The sequence below is a fragment of the Heliconius melpomene genome, chromosome 1 (assembly GCF_056956725.1).
Source record: "Heliconius melpomene rosina isolate 202511_hmr_F chromosome 1, ASM5695672v1, whole genome shotgun sequence".
Lineage (NCBI taxonomy): Eukaryota > Metazoa > Arthropoda > Insecta > Lepidoptera > Nymphalidae > Heliconius > Heliconius melpomene.
Window position 1 is genome coordinate 7,921,304 of NC_140389.1, and position 22,088 is coordinate 7,943,391.

General features: G+C 30.8%; 1 protein-coding gene across 3 annotated transcripts in view; it reads left to right on the plus strand.

The window, feature by feature from the left end:
- The first annotated feature begins 363 nt into the window (after positions 1-363).
- The window catches only part of chinmo (Chronologically inappropriate morphogenesis), a 46,591-nt gene continuing 24,866 nt past the window's right edge, over positions 364-22,088 (plus strand). Inside the window, exons 1-2 of one of the 3 annotated variants that reach the window (XM_085187961.1) lie at positions 364-570; positions 17,121-17,266. In XM_085187961.1, coding sequence (XP_085044087.1) covers positions 17,146-17,266 — 121 coding nt within the window. In that variant the 5' untranslated portion in view covers positions 364-570; positions 17,121-17,145. Of the gene's footprint in view, positions 571-14,348; positions 14,674-17,120; positions 17,267-22,088 lie in introns of those variants that run through there. The other 2 variants (XM_085187804.1, XM_085187881.1) reach the window with 2 other exon arrangements.

The window sequence follows — 22,088 nt, forward strand, 5'->3', positions numbered from 1 at the left end:
AAATAATGTAAGTTGAAAGAAAAAGAATGATTTTAAATGTATTATTTGCCTTTATTGCACCCTAAATGACAACAACAAACAACGATTTTTGAAAATTCTTTCTTACATGCCACTAATAGCCGGCACAGCTGAAAACTATGCGTCACAAAACATTTCCTAGATAAAATAATCGAAAATGGAAGGTACAATTTAACAGGCTATCACCGCATTGTTCGGCGCAGGTAGATAATTGATCGGGCAAACAGCGTGGAATTCGGAACCGTTACGCAATGCATTTTTTAGGGTCTGAAATTACAGGGCGGGAGCGGGGTGGGAACGGCGGGATATGACGTTCGATTTAAAGGGTAGGTTACAGGGTGGTAGCTGCAGGGCTGTTGACGGGCGGCCCGCGCCTGCGCCCTAGGCCTGCCGCCGCCCGATTTCCGCACGAGCGTTGACAGTTAGTCCGGACTTCCTCGATACCGCGCGTCCGCGCTGTGCCTGTGCCTGTGCCGCCTGTGCCCCGGGCGTTCCGTTGCCGGCCTTGCCTAGCTGCCCAGACGTACATGGCGTATTGACGGCCCTCTTCACGTAAGTCCATTTTGTGTACCTATATACGTAGGTTTTCGTACCATTGATTGAGTAATGGTCGCGTTCAGTGTGGCTCGTGTGTGTTTGTTTTTCCGTGATATGTTTATTTTTGTGTTGTCGTGATTGTGTCTCATTGTCGTTTCTGTAGTAAAAACTTATAACAGTGGTTTTATGTGGATTTTACCATTTGTTTTGTACGGACGAGGATTTTTTTCTTTGGATGTAATAGACTAGTCATTTTAAATGTTTCTTTGCATGAAAATCTACTTAGGTTTATGTATGTACTTGATACATACATATTCAGTTTCATTGGGTAATTATTTATAATAGTTTCGCTTTATTTCAAGTATTTTAAGTGCATAATATAGTAGTCATGTAGTAAAATTCAATACTGTCTTTTGTTTGTCCAATTTAAAAATTTTCAGTAATTTTCAAAATCCTACTAATATTAATACATAGATATTTGAAACATAGCCAATTGTTAATATGCAACACTATATACTGAACTTATTTATTTAGTAAAGTCAAATTTATAGATTTACTTTAAAAGTAGGAGCATCAGACACGACATTTCTATATTACCTAACTTTCAAATTCGAATTGAGTATTTATTATAAGTATTATTTAAAATCAACAAATTCATTATACACTTTTGAACCAAATTTATAATAAAGATTTTTTAGCGTTACGCATCTGTTGTATATTAGGGCTAGCAGAGAGGCATTTACGGCATAGTATAGTGACACTGTTCTCCACGTACAGTTTTAGCTTCAAGTTGCATCCTGAATATAGAATAGTAGGCAGAACCTGTCAACCTAATACTCGGTTCATCATTAAGAATTTTTCGTCCCCCACTTTTTGAATTCTTGAAGCATTGTGTGACAGCTATATTACTAATATATTTGTGTATATTTATTTCTTCTGTCATTATTAATATCGTTGTGGGTTTGATCCCTGTTCGAGGGTATAGTTATATTTTAGCCTTTCATCTGCCCGATCCGATCGACAAAATGCGGCGTTGAGATTGCCGCTCTACACATGAAGTATCGAAAATCACTTAAATTAATTACAGTTAAATGAACAAAAAAAACTATTTGATAACAGATGAAATCAAACTCTTGGATACCAAATGTACGAACATATTTTTGTATTCCATTAAGTTCTCAATGCAGATAAAATGAAAAATATTTGTATTACTTAAATTTTAAGCTTGACGTTGTGCCCCGCATATAGATGAGTAGACAGACGGAACCTAGTGTTAACACATGCCCCATTTTACCACCCAATTTTCGAGACATTACGTAAGGAGTAGTGAGACAACACCGCGCTTTATATTCTTATCAGGGCGAGGGAAATGAAAAAAATAATTTTCCCGAGTTGAAATTGAACGCGGAACCATCGTTAGAATATGTTATATATTAATATTAAATAAGTTCCAAGTTTTACTAAAAAACTATATTCGCTATATATCGGTAACGACTAACGACGCCTATAACGAGTAACGGCGTTATTCAAATATCGCCGGTAGTTCGCGCCACTTGCACGGTAATGATTGCGCGTTAAAACTTTATTGCCACCATTAATTCCGCGGGACGGTCATTTAGGGAATACTTTGGAGATATTTTTTTTTACCATGTCAGTTTAAGATAACCTGTCTATATTTGTAATTGTTAAATATGATTGTTATCATATACGTTTGCATATATTCATATATCTATTATTTTTATTAAATTAGCAAATTTCACATATTTAAATAAATACACCGTAAACCTATAATCTTGCATCTATTTTATGTATATGTAAGAGAAAGTTTATTTTATAATTATCGAAAAGATTCCGATGAATTGACAACTTCCTTTTTTTTAAAGTCAGTTAAAAACTCTGTACATAAGGGTAATTTGAAATAAGGCATTTTTATTTTGATATTTAGAAACAAATACTAAGTGCCTAAATTATTTTTTGTGTCAGGGGAATCTAGACACCAAACACGATGTATACCTACTTAGTATAAATAACACCATGGTAGGAATTGAGAGCGGAACTAACTAGTTACTGACATTTACTATTACATGACTTTAAATAGGGATTCTTTTTTATCAGAGATTTACATTTTAGTCTTCTAGTCTTGTTTTAATACTTTGAATATTTAAAAATAATGAACTTATTGAAATTATACACTAAAAACTTTTAGAGTTTCGCCATTTCATTTAAAAACTTTTGCTCAGTCCATTGAGCGAACCCAACAATCCATATTATTACATCACAATCAAAATCTCTCAAATTATATTAAAAATATACTTTTATGAAATTTATGTAAAAGATTTTTAGCCTAAAATATCTATACATCTTAAAAAGAGTTTGAATCCAGCTACGTTTAATTTTTTATACGTTTTCTGAAATTTTGGTTATTCTGATAATAATATTTTAAAAATATGATTTTTTACCTATTTTTGTTATAATAAATAAAATGTATACATAATGCATTTTATTCTATCTCTCGTAATTTGGCTTTATATTAAAGCAAACGAGATCCAAACGTTTTAAATAATTACAACCTATAATTGCCCTTGATCGGTCTTCTTCTTCCTGGCATTAATCCCGGATTTGGCAAGAGTCATGTCCTGCATCAGGACATCCAAACAGAGCTTCTGGATCTTAATATTTTTAAATAATAATTCTCAGTTATTTTATACTACCAAAAAAAATCAAGAAACAATTGCTCAAATTGTTCAAAATTCAAGTAACATTTAATTTAATGATGATCATCTCTTAATGCGTATCTGAAAAAACTTAATTTTAGTACATTATATTTTACACTTTTTTAAATTATCTATAGTAATTAGAATATAAATGAATATCATAGTAATTAGGCATTTATTAATTAGTAGTTTCAACACGCTTTTTTAGGTTAACACGGTTTTTTATATTTTAGAAAGTCGATGTAAGCTGCTTAAAATTCGCATAAATTGAATGAATTTAAATGATTGCATTTTTTTGAATTTTATGCTACTTTCAGGATCTTTTAATTCAGTGTGTTTGCAAAAAAAGAGGCTTCCTGCGTTTTCCTGCATAGCTGTATAAGCGAAAGGAATTTAGTGTTGGGAAGTGTATTACCTCAAGTCCTAAGAGTCTCGAAAATAAGGTGGATAGTAGAGAATTGCGGTAAAGCGGAAAAATGAAAATAATTTAAATATCATCGAGTGGGATTCTAACCCACAAACACTTCACTGTCCCAGTGGGCCAACTAATTCCTTTTCTAGCGATAACTAAGTTATTGGTATATTTCAATCCGGTGTTAGAATCAAATCTGTACATAAAAATAATTGAAACATGAAACATTTTCGAACATGAGATCTTATTATTAATTTATTTAACGGTAAGCAAGTATCATTTTTAAAATCGAAATAAAAAGTAATGAAGCCGTGAGTACGTGTATATTATTAGTTTGTATTATATTTCGAGCGTGTCATATGAAGAATTCTAATAGCAATCCTAATATTCAATTGTATTCAGGCGTAGCGAAACTGATAACTCCATACAGTGCAGTCGTAGCGCGTGATAGTGCGATTAGATAACCCTTCAAATTCGTAAGCCCTATTTTATATAGGCATGCCTTGTGTGTAATATTTATTTAATATTTGATATATTTTTCCAATTTAAAATATATTTCTATCTTAGACAAACTGGACTAAAATGTAAGTAGTGCTTTAACAACTTTCTTAAAGTAATTTACGTATTTACAACAAAGAGTTTATAAATCTAAGAGAGTTTTGCTTAAAAAAACTTTTTTTATCACATTAAATTCAAGTATATTATTTAATTATTTTATTATTAAATAATTAAAATATATAGTTCTTCATTCATTCATTCGTTTTAAATAAACATCGTAAAATATTCATATTTACAAAAAGAACTGTCTTACAGCTTTAATGGCCGATAAAGGAACTAGTTACTATCAAGCCTGTTTACTTAAAAATATGCGTTAAATAGATTTTTATCTCTAAGAAAGAGCATCCGTTTGAGATGGTATATGTTAATGTTTTTAATTTTACATAAAAGGGGCCCTCAAGGCAAAACTTTGATATCCTAATAAACGAGGAAAATAACTTAATAAAAGTTTATTTTTTTACTATGAGATTAATAATAAAACGTTTCTTATTGTATCCCATATGTCGTTGTTACCTTTTATTACTTTTTAATATGATGCAATGAGGTATCTGTATTTTAGGACAGACTGTATTCTAATACTGATTCGTTATCATAATTTACGTGGCCTTGCTCATGTTGATAAGAGAATTGAGCCTATAGTGAATTTTATTATTATCTACATTGCGTTGCATATTCTTTAAATGTTTTCAAAGAAAATACTTTATTTCTGTAAAGAAACAAAATATAATTAATTTGTTTATTTTACTTAAATTATGCATGTGTCCTCATTCGTCAACATAATTCCAAATACAACAGGAAAATGTAACTGTTAACCAATTGCATAGTTTCTATTCAAGTACTCACGCTACGAACGAACAGAAAGACGTTCTCAATCGTTTGAGGAACTAATATCAAGGCCACTTTATAGCTCGGCTGCATTGTTATTTAAGATCTGCTCCGTATATCATTATGTCATTGCAAGGATCGTTTTGGTTGTGTTGATGCGTAGATATCACTACTTGTGAAATTTCGTTGTGTATGTATGTACGTCTTTGATTTGGTTAAAATTTTATGACTATTTTTTACTGTAGAGTTAATGACTCTATAATTATATTTGAGAATTACACCTAAGATTGATTTCAGATTTATACTACTAGATTTGACGGGAAATCTATGAGTGCGGTAGACGCGTGTGCAGAGCCGGCTGCACCGCGACGCCCGCGAGGGGGGCCGCTCTAGCCATCTTTTTTTCACGTCTTTTTTTGGCAGCGCGAGTTAACCTTGGATTTTTTCATAGCGAAGCGCAGCACGTACGCGCGCAAGTTTCGGATAGTCGTAGAGCGTCCCCCACTCGACGCGTCCGAATTTTCTGCATTCGAACGGTGCGAGGAGTTTTCGGCGGTCGCATTCGCGAGCGAGGCTCCCGGCGGTTAGGGCGCCGCGCGTTGCAACATGCGGAAGTGAGACACCACTGCAGTACGGTGTTAGTGATACGCGCAGTGATACGGACTATGTATATTTGTGTTGAGTTTTAGGAGCACTAATGGTTTTGTTTTAAAACATTCTCAAGGACTGTGGAATTTGACATTCATGGAATCGAGGAAAGTATTGTTGCTTTTAATCAGCTATGATTTGATAGTTTAGTTTAGATTGTCATTGTTAGTGCGGTTAGTCCAAGAAACGGCCAGCCTCATTTCAACACATTTGTAAGTAAATCTGGACTGTAAAGTACTGGAGTATACAGCCTTTGACAAATGTGTGTTGACACCCCGCAGAATGCGATAAATATTAAGTGATTTAGGGGTAAGGAACTTTAGGCTTTAAATTGTTGAATGGAAAGGATATTTTTGCACAAATTTCGTCCGCTTCCCTGGTTTTGCATACACGTGCTGTCGTTCTGGGGCTATTGAACTTGATAATGAGACAACCGTGTTTCCTCAATTTTACACACCTATGTTGCATCACAGAGTTTTTTGCACAATCTTCGCGACCGGTTCCAGACTTTTCAAATTCGTGTCCATAAAATATAGCTCGTGTTGGAGCCGTATGAGTGAATGAGGTCCATTCTAACGATCGTCAATTTGGGTCCTGCGGAGTTGTAGAACATGATTTTAATGAATTCACGGCGGAATCCAGTTTAGCAGTAATGTTTGGTAATAGCTATGGGCGTGAATAGCGCGCGCGAGTAGGTAAGTCCGGAACCGCTCTTTGAGCCGAAAACTGGTCCTGCGACGCATTAAACATTTGCATAGAAACTGTCAATGTGGCTCCGTGGTCAGCTATTAGCACCTACCTCGCGTCCGCCCCGCGCGGCTCGCCGTATCGCGACAAGTACTTACGTACTCTAGTAAGTACCCTTCCTCCATCTCTTGTACGCAGTTTCGGTCACTTCAATTGTTTATTGTTATTCATTTGGTCTTGTTGTATTGCACTCTGACCCTTATCATTTTTAAATATATTTCATTCAACAAATTAAAAACAAACAATATGAAATTAGCTTAGAAAATAATATATGTCTCATTATTAGCATAGTAACATAGTATATTGAAAAACCACTTATACTGCTAGATGTATTATTAATCTGTTTGTTATTAACCTAAATTATTAGTAGCTGGGAAGAAGCAACCGGCGTAGGTATGAAGGTCGGGCACAATTTATGGCGCCTACAATTTTTCTATCGCAGCTCCGGTGCCGAACCAACGGCCAATAGGCAGCGAGCGCGATGACACGCTTTGGAACGCATTCATAAACTTTATTTATTTACTACTTACTACGTCTTTACTTACTAAAACTAATGTCTTAGTAGAAAAGTAGATTATTTACTTAATGAATAGTAGAGTTTGATATCCCTTTTAGTTTTACCTTGGTCTATTTTTATGAGTCTCTATTATTAGTACGTAAATTGTTTTATAATAGTTTAATAATGAGATAAAAATATGATCTAACCTTTATGTTACTATTAGGCATATGTTATGCTAATTAACTGCAAAATTTAGTAGATTTTTATCATGTAATAAATATTTTTAAAATAAGTTTGTTTTAATCTATTTATTATAAAGAAATGAAACGAATATTTCAATTAAATCGAAATTTGAACATGATATTGATATTGTCAATTGTATTATATAAATAATGTACAATATAAAAACTTAAAAATTGATGAATTCTCTAGTAATAATTATCTTAGCAGTTAGATAACCTCTAATACAAGCACGTGAAGACGATTAGACCAATTGATAAAAATAATATAGGAGATATCGATTTGCATTACGAGTCTCTAATTTACTATAGTAAATATTACTATTAGTATTGATAATATATTATTTTCTTAATAATTTATATTTGGACCTACGCAATGTTTAAATGGACAGGAAGTAAAGAACCAAAGTGAACCCTCTACGTAAAAAATAGGTTAAAATTAGGAAGATAATTTATTTATTTATTTTTCATTGATTCTTTTAACTACTTAGTTCAATATTATTACATATGTATATATGTATATAATAAACTAGAATTAACTTTTACAATGCCCCTGTAATATTGCTTAACGTTTCCCAGTCGTGGGCGAGTGGGGGGAGGTAGGTTGGTTTTACAAGGACGAGAGGACCTTCGAGGCGCGACGCTTACGTAACCTACCAAGGCCGAGTTAACTCTATGCGTTGCGTGCAAGGCTATGATAAGCCAGGCTTTTTGTGAAAAAATAAATATTTTGGATAATTTATTTGTATGTAATTAATTGCAAACATATTGAAAGTAAAAAGAGACAAAAAACATATTTCGGTCTAAAATATACAGATATCTATTAAACCTGTTTTCAAAACGTGTTTTTTATGTAAAGTTAGTGATGTTTTAGTAATTACTACTACAATTTTTTTTTTTATTTATATAATTTTTAAAATATTTATTGTAGGCGTGTTTTTAAACATAGCTTATTTGGTGCAACAATAATTTAGAAAATAATAAAATATGTCAATTTTAATATATTTTTTCTTGAAAAATTAAACGAATGCCTATTTAAAAATTTCAAAAGCTTCAAATTTAAAAAATTCATAGTTTCCATTTTTTCAAATTTCATAGTTATTATTACTTATTTATAGTGCAATCATTCAATATTGCCTGAGAAGAGTCATATAAAATTTGAAATTAACTATTTTCTACTTAAATATATTATTTCTTTGGAGGACTAATTTAATAATTTTAAAGACATTTTTCTTTGTTCTTATTCGATTATAAGCTTTTAAAATATAACATAAGGCGTAGTTTAAAGGGGCGTTATTTAGGTCAAGGGTTTTCATATACACTTTAAATGAAATAGGGGTCAATTCCATGCATCAATTATTACGAAACTTCTTTCGATATTAATTTTGTATAGTGAATATGCTTAATTAATTTGATGTTTATCTTTGTTATAATGAAGTAATACAGCTATTTTAAGCATATATTCCTAATGTATCAACAAATACTTATGTATTCTTTCCTGATACTGAATATACAAATGTTTTTCCGGAAATAATTTCAAAATATAAAAATATTTTAATTAAATGTAAACGTACGGCTGTGGGTTCGATCCCCACTAGGGAGAATGAATTATTATGTTTTAATATTTCATTCTCCATTTCACTTCTTCGCTCTGGTAACAAAACGCGGCGTTGAGCTCCGTTATTCCACACGCAAAGTCGCAAAATTTCGGCAGGAAGTGGAGAACGGAGTGTCTTAACGTTATGTTCCTCGGCCTACCCCGCGATATACGATATATGCAGGAAAAATGTATGTATATTGTATATGCAGTGTACATGCACAATAATATGTAAATAAAGGATATAATATAACTCCTTTCATACAATTTGTCAAATCGTTTTCGCACCACTCGTTTCAAATGGAACAAATGCAAACTTCCACTTCCTTACTCGACCGAAATGAAATACATTTGTATTTAGTAGATATATGTATTCCTTGACCTAAATAAGTATTAAAAACGTGCTGAACCTGTTTTGATGTAGCTGTAGCTACCCCACACAATGCGTAATGTAACCTACCCATTGTTGCACTTTTGTAGCTACATTTGAATAGCATTATGACCGTTAGCCAAATATTTTGAATTGAGATCTCGAGAGATATGATTGTGAAAGCAGATATCCAGATGTACGAGTACATCCCTTAGTAATTAGTTTGTTACAACACTATACAATATACATTATATATATATATATACACAAACCAAAATCAAAATAATACTGTTTTTTTTTACTTTAATATCAATGAAGATGTATATATTTAATTTAAAGTGCCTAATAGAGGTACTTTTGTCGCTCAATTCGCTAGTACTTTAAGTTTAATTTACATAAAGGTAAAATCTAATTTTGACTTTTTCCTCTGGCCTTGGTGAGAAATAGCAATGTATATTCCTGTTATTATTATTAACTAGCGAACCGCTCACAGCTTCGCCCGCTTGTACTACAAAATTATTTATTTTCTCATCTGAGTAACTTTCGTGATCTAGTATAATTTTAAAAACAATATTCATATATAGAAAATTAAAATTTCAGTTAAATTTTACTATTCTGAGATAAGCGTGCACAAACGCACAGACAAAGAGACAAACATCAAACAATGTGCATAGATTAATAATCTGTAGAACTGACACGCTACGAAGTTAGTTTTAAAAACGTAAATAATTGTTTACCGGTTTCTACACTTACATATGAAGTACACATACAGAATTATATTATTTGAAACGTCGTGGTTTTAGGTTACTATAACATCTACGGTGTATAATAACATATTTCCTAATATTGATAAGTGGAGAAGGAAGTGCGTTTTTTTAAATTAAATCTGTTTGCTGACCTTGAAGCTAACAAAGCGGGATACTAAAAATATTATTCTTTCATTAACAATACATTTAAAATATGTACAGATGCTCCAAAAAACTGAAAGTTGCTTTAAAATTACTAATTATCATATTATTTTATTCGTTGTCGTAGTAGAAAATTATTGTAATATTTTTCACTATATTCTACCTTAGTTGAAAAGGAATATTATATTAGTTCCCACGTGATGACAGAATTAACAAATGAAATAACGCAATTTGTCCTATAATTATATAAGTATGTTTTTTTTCAATGTTTATTTTTTATATGACAAACATAATACACATTTATATATAGTTATTCACTACAAAGTCACTACGACTACAGTCTTATATATTCCAAATTATAGAAAAACGCTAACATTTACATACAATAACCATTAAATATGAAAATAGCAACTAAAATCTTAGATGAAGCTTTAGAGTGAAAGTCATAGTGCAAGAAACCGGGTACCATGTGGTGTCCTACATATCGGTTACGATGGGGTTATGCGGTTTTGCTTTCCCATAAATACTTATTACTTGGTATTAAATTTCAATTTCTATTATAATTTCAGAGTCATAGAACGACGATTCTATACAGTGTCTAATGGCTCCTAACTGTAAACGTGATGGTTGTAGATTCGATTCCCTTTATTGGGGAGGAATGAAAGATTTTCATTTTCTGACTCTCGTAACTGCCTTGCCTGTAGACATACTCGCGGCGTTGGGTTCCGCTCCACAAACGGAAACGACAACGGACTTTAGGTTCTATCTGCTTAATTTATTATATGTGAAATTAGAAAAAAAATTGTTTCATTTTAGTTAAAATTATTGAGAATTGGATGAATGAATTTAAATTTTTAATTCTCCATGAAAATAACGGAATGATGAAAACTAAATTAAACTGATTAAACTTTTTATAATTTAAATATTTTATTGGGCTACAGATATTAATTGTTTCGTTATTCCAAATAAATAATGTTAGCATCAGAGAGAAATTAATCTAATCTTACTGTTTTAATTTATATTCTGTTAGCATATATTTATAGATTTTTAAAAAATAAAATATATTATTTTTTCGCTAACTAAGTAGCTAGTAGTACCTACAAATTGCAGTAAAGTGAAAGGTGGCCATACTGCACGCACAGTATCGCTCGCGCATGTAGGTACTAAGCTGCGTTTTGAAATTAGGCGCGGCTTTCTCACGGCTACAAGTCTATTACATAGATGTGACTATAATCTTAGAATTTTTTTGTATGAAAATTACTCGAAATAAAGTCGATTATGGATAGGTACGAGTGGGGAGTGGGGGGGGGGGGGGAGAGGAGGTCCAGTTATAAATAAACTTTCGTTTTCTAATTTACAACTTCAAATTCACCTTAGAAATGGACCAAATCTGGCAATCGACTGAAACTTTATACATTAAGAGAATATACCCTGCAAAATGCATGAGATGTGTACAAAGAAAATATATACACAATACTGTCCTCAATTACTTGTATCATACAAAAGGCGGGCCCCCAGTTGTGAAACGTACCGGTGCGTGAGCGCGTTGCAACGGCATGCAACTTTCTATTTTGACTACGCTACGCCATACGTATGAGCCTCCTAAAGAATAATGCATCTAAAAGCCTTCGTTAATATTAAATATTCGTAAACATTAGTAAAATGTTAATTTTTGTTATATAAAACTTGATTATGCTTTTTTAAAATATTTAATTACCTATAAACAATTTATTCAGTATATTATATTAATTTTGTAATGCATTTACATACGGACGTATAGTTTTGTATGTGTAAACGCTGTTAATACAACTATTTTTTTTGTAATTTTGTCATGGCATACTAGAAAATGTAAAAAAATATTTGCATTACATTTAATCATTAATGTTTAAGCAAAATAAATAGATTTTCGGGAAAGTAAAAGATTGCGATTTATAAGTGAATGAAATTTAGAAACGTTTGCATACGCCTCAAATACTTGCGTAATTGTAGTACTACGCAGTATGCACTTAAAACTATTTGCTTATTGACTGAAATTGCCATATTTTATGGGAAAAACTTTATGTTCTATCCATTTAATATTTTCATTTCGTCTCTCTGGTGTCGAGGCGTGGCGTAGAGTTTCGCCACTCAACACACAATGCCTCCAGAATCCTCCGAAAAGTGATGAGCGGAGTGTCCTAACATTAGGCTAAAAAGCATGAAGCTGAAAAAAAAGAAATTTATCTTTAAATTTCTATGCAATTTCAAACTTTATTTGCTGACTTGCCTTTAACGGCTTACTAATGCTGTAGACTAAAGCCGCGCCTACCTTTCTAAGGTATGTGGATCATCCTATTAGTAAGGAAATACTTCAGAAATTCACTGTACGAGCAGCAGCTGTGAGTTAGATTGTCACTTGTGAAAATTTTATTGTCAATCGCTATTTTAAATAATATTCATTTACAGCCTAAAGCTGTAGAATTAATTTAAGTAGTTTATTTTAGCTAAATATAAACAATAATAGTTTCTAAAATTTTACTCTCATTCATTCACTGATTCATTAACTCTATATTCAAAGCATACATTATAAAATTTAAATAATAACAATATAAGTATTGTTCAGATTATAATAAACATTGAGTTCGTTTGAATATTAGTAAAATATCAAATATTTTACTAGGTCAAGTATTGAGGAACAATGAACTGATGCATTGTGGACTCTATTATAGAGCACTTGTCGTTGTGTTGAGAAAGAAATAGGTTGAAAGTATAATATTTTATATTGTTACTTTCGTTTTCATTGATAGCAAAATGAATTAGATTAAAATTAAAATTTATTAAATTTTTATTTGACTTGTTTAAATATGTAGATATTTAAATGTACATATATGAATTCACATACATAATCTCTATATATAGTCTACGTGATATTTGTTCCAGGCAATTTGAATTTGACAGATACTTTTTTTTTAAATATATCAATGAACACCAAACTAACTGAAAACTTACGTTATAGAAATTATTAAAAAACCTAAGTATTGCTAGATTTTTATTACCGTAAAGAAAGTAAAGTACGAAATGACTTGTTGCTAAATTCTTCTAAAGTAGTACTATCAGTATAAAAGACCCTTTATATCACAGGCAAATCCATACATCAACATTAGCTTAAAACAAACTAAAGCTAATATTACAGCTATACGTATATACTACGCGTCTTTGATTACGATTCGCCGTTCCCCTCTCCAACTTAAATTACACAACATACACTGATGCGTAGATATTAAATGATTTGACATATTCCCACGACGGGCACAGTGTACAATGGGATCGTATATTAATATTATTAAATTTAAATTAAAGAATTTATTATTATTTTGGTTATATATCACAATTTTATTTTATATATACATATATACACTTGTTGATCGAATAAAACTTTTATAATGAAACTTTATCGGTATGATAGATATTGAAAATGGAGCAGTTAGATTAAGTCACGTAGCAATAACATCTGATCGAATATAACAGATGGTATTTTATAACAATCACTTTATTTTCATAACGTTTAGACAAATTACAAAAATAATATTTTATATTGTTTGTTTATTGCATGAGCTATTTTTTATGAATTAATATTTTTTTTATATTATTTCATTGTATATAATGTTTATTCGTAGAAGCTAAACTTATACCTTTTATTGTGTTGTTTTATAAAGTTCTAGTCAATCAAAGCTCAAGGTGAATTACGAGCCAAACTTAATATAGTATCTTAGGCATTTCTTAGGCTTACTGAAAGCTTACCTAAGAAAAGTTTAACAATATTTATCAAGCAAACTTTAAACAAGATTACGTAGTATATTACGTAGTAACGTACATTCTGTAATACTATAAAAATTGGACTATATATCCTTTACCCGCGAACTTTTCCCATTTTCGTCTATAACATTTGAATATGGGAATGTTTTAGATGATTTTCGCGGTTCGTGGAGCGTGTTAACCCAAATAAAGGGCGGACATTGGCACATCTTACCGCGGATATTGTTTTCCATTCTTGAATGGGATTCACTCGACGAGTTTATTATAAATCCGTTATCTAGATTGTTTACACTATTTTGTTTTTGTTTTTTCATACATTGATGAATTTCAAACCTCCGGAATTTTATTTAAATATTAAGTTTCATGAAAATTTGCTAACTTCGCGAATTCATTAACAATTATTAAAAATATATTTAAAAAATTCAAAACCTCGTCGCATCTATATAATAATTGCTCTATGCCGCCGTTGACCGTTGCCGAGGCAGTTTGCGCAACTCGATGCAGCTCCCCTTCCCCCCACGCACTGCGCGTGCGCGTGTGCTGCATTCCGGAACCGGGTCGCAGCCGAAATTCCACCGTAGCCAGTCCCACCTGACCTCCCCCCCGCTTCTACGGCCTATACACCCTGGTAGAGGAGGAGAGCTCATCAAACATTGGCCCAGTATACGTGCACGCATGCAAATGTACAGTTAGCCGGTAACTGTGCTGGGAATCAAATCGATACCGTATCGACTCGTGCTTCCCGACGTTTTTGGACAAATGGTACAAAATTGTAGAGCCAAGTCGCTGGTGCCGGGTCGGCAAAGGTAATTAGTAGATGTCGACGTATTGTGTTGCAAGTTTGTTGTGATGCTTTTGTGGAGGCTTTTGTTTGTTATTGATTTGTGAGGCCTGCCTGTAGTTTCAGGCTGGAGTGCAAGGGAGGGGCTCGCGTGTTATGCTATGTTTTTTTCAGTCGTTGTATTTAATTTTGTTTAGTTATTTATTATTTTTTAATTTTGTTAGTGATTAAGTTTTATTTAAAATTTTATAATTTTTTTATAATGTTATTAATACAGCTTGAATATTTATAAGATTTTGAAGTTTATATAAGTTAGTTCAAATTTAAATTGTGTAATTAAGTTTCAAAATTTTTATTTTTTTCAAAATAATTCATAATTTATTTTTATACAAAAATAATAGAATATATAAGCTGTTGAATAATATTTAAAACATCATTTTGTATTCTCTTTTCACTTGTGATGAAATAGGAATGTTGTGTTTCGCAACATGCCACAAATTTTATATTTATTTTTGTATTTTTTATATTTATTCCATAGAGTAAGAAAATATATCACAATATTTCGATGGCAATGGTGAGAATGTTAAATTAACACAAGTTCATTACTGTCGTTGTTTTTAAACACTATTGATTAAACTCCTAATTAGTTATTGACATATATTATTCTTACTAGTGGACCCGGACGCGGCTACGCCTGCTTCAACTATAAGAATATTTATTAAATATATTCATTAAATTATTTTCAATTTTCAATAGAATTAGTAAGAAAATATAAGCTTAAATAATCAAAAAGAATAATAAGTAGAACAAAAGGATTAAAAGTAACTAAAGGATAGATATTCTTAATATTAGAAAAAGTACTTAAAGTTTTCCAGTACATAGATATCGACTCTACGAAATAACTAAACATTTCTCTCTATTAAGCAGGATAATTTAGCGGCCAATATCAAATAAAATAAGAAGAGAACCAAAATGTAGCTTAAATTAATTATAAACAGCAAATAATTACATAAACATTTACAATAGTTCGAAAATGTATGAAAATTTATAAAACCGTCAACGTCATCTGCCCGTTCGCGTCGGTCATACTCATACTATGTCGCCCGTAGGCTAGGTCATTTGGAATCAGTGACAACTCCTTAATTATTTATTAGAATGTTATACAGTAAACTATAATTTCAATCTAGATAAAATGTTAATAGTGACTATTGTATTTATTTTCATAAGGATAAATATCAAAATGTCGCGGTAACGGTTGCGTAGCGACGCGACGGTTGTTATTAACATGGCAGAATAAATTGCATGTCAAATTAGAAAGTACTTTAAAATATATTAGTATATATGTGTAATGTAATGTTATATAGCCTATAGCACTTCTGAAGAATACAGCTTTCATACAAAACAAAAACAATGAAAATCGGACCAGTAGATCCAGAGATCTTAGCGTTCAAACAAACAAACAAACAAACAAATTCTTCCGCTTTATTATATTAGTATAGATGAATAATTTACTATATTGTTTAAAAAACGTATGTATATTAATTATATTCAATATTGAAAAGAATATTGAAAACATTTACAATACTTTGAATTAACTCCGAAGTACTGCAGGTACTTGCTATTTCTATTACTTAAATAATCTGTTTAAATTTTAAAGCTGACAAGCTTGTTTGGTTGAACGCCTTAATCTTAGGAACTACTGGTGCAAATTGAAAAAAATCTTATTTTTTGTGGGATAGTACATTAATTAAGGGACGTTGAGGGCTATAATATATAAAATTAATCTGTCTCGTACATGGAGATACCTTATTTACCTTATTTAAACCTAAAGAGGTTTACGTTACCTTGGGCAGGTAGAATGTTTCATACACAACTCTTAGGTATTTTCATTTAATCAAATATACTGACATTACTGACATGTAAAATGAAATAATCGATATGCCGTCGTACTTCCTAGACCGACGTTACGTCCACTAAATAATTCTGAAACACGTGAGAACTATCAAATGTGGTTAGTTAAAAATTTACTTATTCAGAGGGCCCGGTATCCGTTTGACTGTTTAGAGTGTAAAATTTATATAAGGTACACTGTTATGGTTAGAATTTTTTTTCTATTATTAAAGTTTGGCAGGTAACTTGCAGTAGAAATATTTTTTTAGTTAAAATTTAATTTTTTTTGGCACTGTAAAAAATTCTAATACTGCAAAAACAGAATCTGTAAGCGATTAGAGTGAAAATTGAAAAAAAAACAAGCTAATAAAAATAAATATAGAATTACAGTTGATAACTGACATGGTAATATATTCCATAGCGTCTAATGGGTACAATTGTCTTATTTGTATAATTATTTTTAAAATAAACTACTATAAAAAATACTCATCTTAATACTAATTTCACTTTGCCTGTTAAATATTAAAATTACTTTGGAATAAGCAACAACCAAAAAATATTAACGTTTATTTTCATCAACAGGGCAGGTATCCGAGGCGGCCCGGGCATGGACTCCCAGCAGCAGCAGTACTGCCTTAAGTGGAACAGCTTCGGCACTAATCTAGCGACGTCATTCGCAAACCTATGGAACTCTGAAAACCTTGCTGACGTCACGCTGTATTGTGAAGGTACATTTTTAGTGATTATTTTGATATTATTTACGCCGCTGTCAACGCGACCGTCGTGGGTTCGATTTCCACTCGCGGAAATCTTTTTTTCATTTCCTCTTCTTCTTTCTTATTACCTAATAATAAGACAAAATGGGACGTTGAGTTCTGCTACGTATCGAAAATTGAGCGGCAAATGGAGAACGGAGTCTCAATACTAGGCTACCTCTCTCTACGCTGCTATCGTTATTATAAGCTTAAATTTTTTATATTTTATAAAAACTTATTATCAACTTTAAAAAAGTGCTTTATTAATATACTTTAACATTTAGATATTTAGATAACTGAATTACATGAATCGAATTAGTCAGAAAATTGACATTTTTAAATTAATGTTTCCCTCAAATTGTATATAGACAGATAATTGTATATGGACTTATCATATATAATTCAAAAACAGTTATCATAATTTAAATTTCAATGCCATTAAAATATTTCTAATAATTATAAAAATATCTAATATATACTTAGAAACAAAAATAAAAGCTTTGAAAACGGCATAAATTGATTAGATAGATGATTGTACTGTTGATTATAATCTGATTCAAATAGATAGTAATATGTAATGTAATATTATGACTGTTATTGTTTAATCTCTATAAATACTGTAACTTCCTTATAATTTTCAAGACATTACGTGTTACTAACTCATTCCGCCACTCAGGCGGAGGTAAGTAATAATATTTGAAATTCTGAAACTGAACTCCTAACATAGATATATTGATACATTTTTACTAAGCTGTTTCCATATTTATTTTAAATTCATTTAATATACACTGTATAAAAATTGAAACATGAAGGTTTGAGAAGATAATGATAATGCTAATATTACTATTTTTATAACCAGACAGAACATAAAAAAATAAAAGATCTAAATCGCATAATAGTGAGAATCGATGTTTACATGATATCATAATATAGTCGATGTACTTTAATAAATGATAAGAGCTCTTGTTATTGAAAAGTGATTTAAAAGTTAAATAAAAATAAGCCTAATAGATTCGTATCGGTAACAATTTATTTAAATTATACTGTATTAGCGAAGTTAACATACTCGTATGTACATATGTATGTAGGCGTTAATATGTATGTGTAAAAGAAAAGTTTACATAGAAAATGGCTTTCACTTAGTAAAAATAGTATAGGCACAAGCGTGTGATTGTAATGCGACGATTGCCGTTTCGATTTCCACTGTGAAAAATGAATTATAATTTATTAATATTTTTATTTTATTTATTCCGCTACTCAACACGAAATGCTTCAAAAAATCGGAGGAAAGTGGGCAACGGAGGTGCACACTAGGTGCCCTCTGCCTGCCCTGTAAAATGCGTGATGAAGAAAAAAAACAATAAAAAATTAATTTGCATATTATATATCATTAGTTTTAACCTCCTGCTTCGTCCACTTGGCGGAAATTACTATCTACCGCAATGACACATGACACATTCTAAGTGTCAGGGGTAACTCTAACCGCAGGCACTGTGGCCTTCCTCGATAAATTAAGTAAAATAGAAAACAAAAGTTTTTTTAATGAGAACCAATAGAGAAAAGGTCGTTGAATTAAACGCATGTCTGAATCCATCTCTAAGTAGCCATTGTCGAGGCCATACTAAATAAGCTGTGTAAACATTAAGACCATAATGTGTGCTAATTGACGAATATTTCGACTATCTAAGTGAACGTGATAGAGGCTTCTCCTTTGATTATGTATTTATGATTTTTAGATAGATAGTGTAGTGAAATAACTTATTTTTTATTATTTTTCTATAAATTGTAAAATAACTTTTTAATATGAGGCCGTCGTTTCGTAGTGGTACAGTGTCTTAATTGTAAACTTGAAGGTTACGGATGTTCCTCACAGGTTGAAAAAGTGTTGAAATTATTTTCATCTCTCTGTTCTGGTAGAGACACGGCATTAAGAAAAAAAATTTCAATTTATGATTGCAATAATTAAATGATTGCAATTATGGTGGCGTAGACGATATTTGTAGAGAGAAGTAAAAGATAGGTCAAACAAAGTGACTCATATAGTTCGCTCGTATAGGCATAACTCTACTAAAAAGCTTTATTTAAAAAAAAACCCAAAGGAAATATGAGATGTTAACGTACTAAAGTGGCGTTTGACGCATAATTAGATTATTATTATTCCATATAATACTTGAATATGTATTTCTTTATACTTATATTTCGTCTACAGTACCATGATAACTCATTGACCCAAGAATGATTTAGTAAGAAAACCCAGCGATAGAGATATTAAGAATTTTTCAAGAGGCTAGCTCCGAATTTTGGCCTGATATAAAAAAGATGTAGATATGTGAATATAGCCTGAAGATATCAGAAATATTTTATTCGTGATTTTGACTTAAAATATTAATATAATAAAAGATTAAAATAATCAGATTTTAATCTTACCTAGATAAATTGCAACGCTAAAAATATAGTTATGTAAAAAAGATACATAATATTTTAAAAACTAAGAAGATGCGTTGTACAGAACTTATTACTTACATTAAATCTTTGAAGTTACTAAAATTAATTAAATCTCTTTTTTCTGGCTTGTATATATAATAATGTGTTATTATGATAAGATAACATGTAACGTTCTAGGAAAAAAAACCCAAAATCTTTTTTATTAGAACTATTAAAAAATTCGTTACATATCTTTAGTTAGAATTTCGTACGAACGAAGAATTGTAGATTTAGGCGAGAAGTTTTAGCGATAAGTTATCATTCCATTCTCATCGTATCCTTAACTTAGAAATACATATATAGAATACATTTATTAGAATGAAATAAGAACTCACACTTAACGTCCATCCACATATCCACTAAAAATCCTCAATCAACTTAATTATCAATAACAAAATTGTAAAAAAAAAATCACAGTTCTGTTATAATGATTATAACCAATGAATATATAATTCAGAAATTGAAATAGGCTTACAGTTACAACATTAAAAAGCATATAAATTATATTTTAAGAACCAGTTCTACCAGTCGTAAATTATCACCATTTATCATTATTAGGTTATATCGTCGACGTGCATAGATGTTCGCGAATTTGCAAAATTGATAACGAGGTCGTCGACACTGGCCAGAGATAAAATACTTTTTTTTTCAGTGTGTTATACAATTTAGATAAGAGTAAGTCGAAGATTTGAAATAGGAAGTCTATTTGAATATTTTTTTTTTAAAGAAATAAGGTTTTTTTTTCACTTTGGGTTAATTATTCTAATAAATTTTATCTTCATTTCACGATTTTATGTAGTTTAGAGATTTGATCCCCATATTTAATGATTTAGATGATTTTAAATTTATTAGTCGCACTTTATCTTAGTAAACCAGGAAAAGAATAGTGGAAAAGAAAAAAAATAAAGATTTGCTACACATTCTCTTATGTATTACCAGCGGACGCGCGCAGCTTCGCTTGCGTAATTAGGGATGAATTCTAATAAATCACGAAACATGTGTTCAATGAAATATTTTTAAGAGTCTAAATTTCAAATTTTATAAAAATCGGTGGCGACTTAAGAATTTTTCCATACAAACTTTCAACCCCTTATTTCCACCCTTACGGGGTAAATTCTAGAAAACCATTAAACACATGTTCAATTAAATATTTTTAAGAGTCTACATATCAAATTTTATAAAAATCGGTGCCTATTTAATTTTTTTTCCATACAAACTTTGAGCCCCTATTTTACCCATTTAGGATTAAAATTTTTCAAAATCCCTTCTTAGTGGATGTCCAGATTATGAAAGTAAACATCTGTCCAAATTTCACGTTTCCACCAACAGCGGTTACGGCTGTGCGTGCGTCTTACCTCAGTCAGTAAGGACAAGTCTTTTTATATATATTTGTAAATAAATATATATTTAAAAAAATATATACTATTAGTTTATTGAATACGTTTGTGGCGTTTACGACAATATGCAAGTTCCTACTTAAGACAGCAAGATTTCCTAGAATCTTATATCAATATTTTCTTTTCAAACTGTTGAAAAGACGTCCGTTTCCCGTTGAAACTTTACGAGTAGGTATAATCGTAGTCATATTTAAACAATGTAAATGGTTTGCCGTCTTATAATAAATATTATATTTTAGATAATGTTAATATAAATGTTGTTATAGTTACAATTTTTAATATTCAACCATTTTGTATACATTATTGCTGACTTCGATGTATAAGTAAAGTTTCATTCTGCAGAATTAAAAATTCTTAATAAATTTATCTTACGTAATTACAAAATACAAAAAAGGAATTTTAATTTTTTTTTGACACATTCTACTTTTTATTTTTTTATTAAAAACTTTATTGAATAGGCGATATTTAATAAATTACATAGCAATATTTGACATTTTATGTAATAATACGTACATAACACTTAAAACATAAAAAATTACATAAAAACATAAAAATAAGCTTAAATCATTAATTTCACTTGCAAAAAATATCAAAATGGCCTTGATAATGTTTATAAATACCGGATGACGATAAAGTGCATAATATTTCAATGTACAGATATAGGTAGTGTATTGAACTTAAGGAGTTACACGTGCCGGTTATTTTTTACGCATTTGTCGAGGGGTTATCTTATCGGTGTGTAAAAAAAACAAATGACGAATGCATTTCGTTATCTCTGCATGCGAAATTAAATTTTGGCCACTTCCTTTAAGTTTGTATTGCGTGTTTGCTATGTTGGTAGTGCGTAGATTTTGTAAGAAATAAGTTGTCATTTTGCGTTGATTAGTTTTTTAACATTATCAAAATTATTAAAA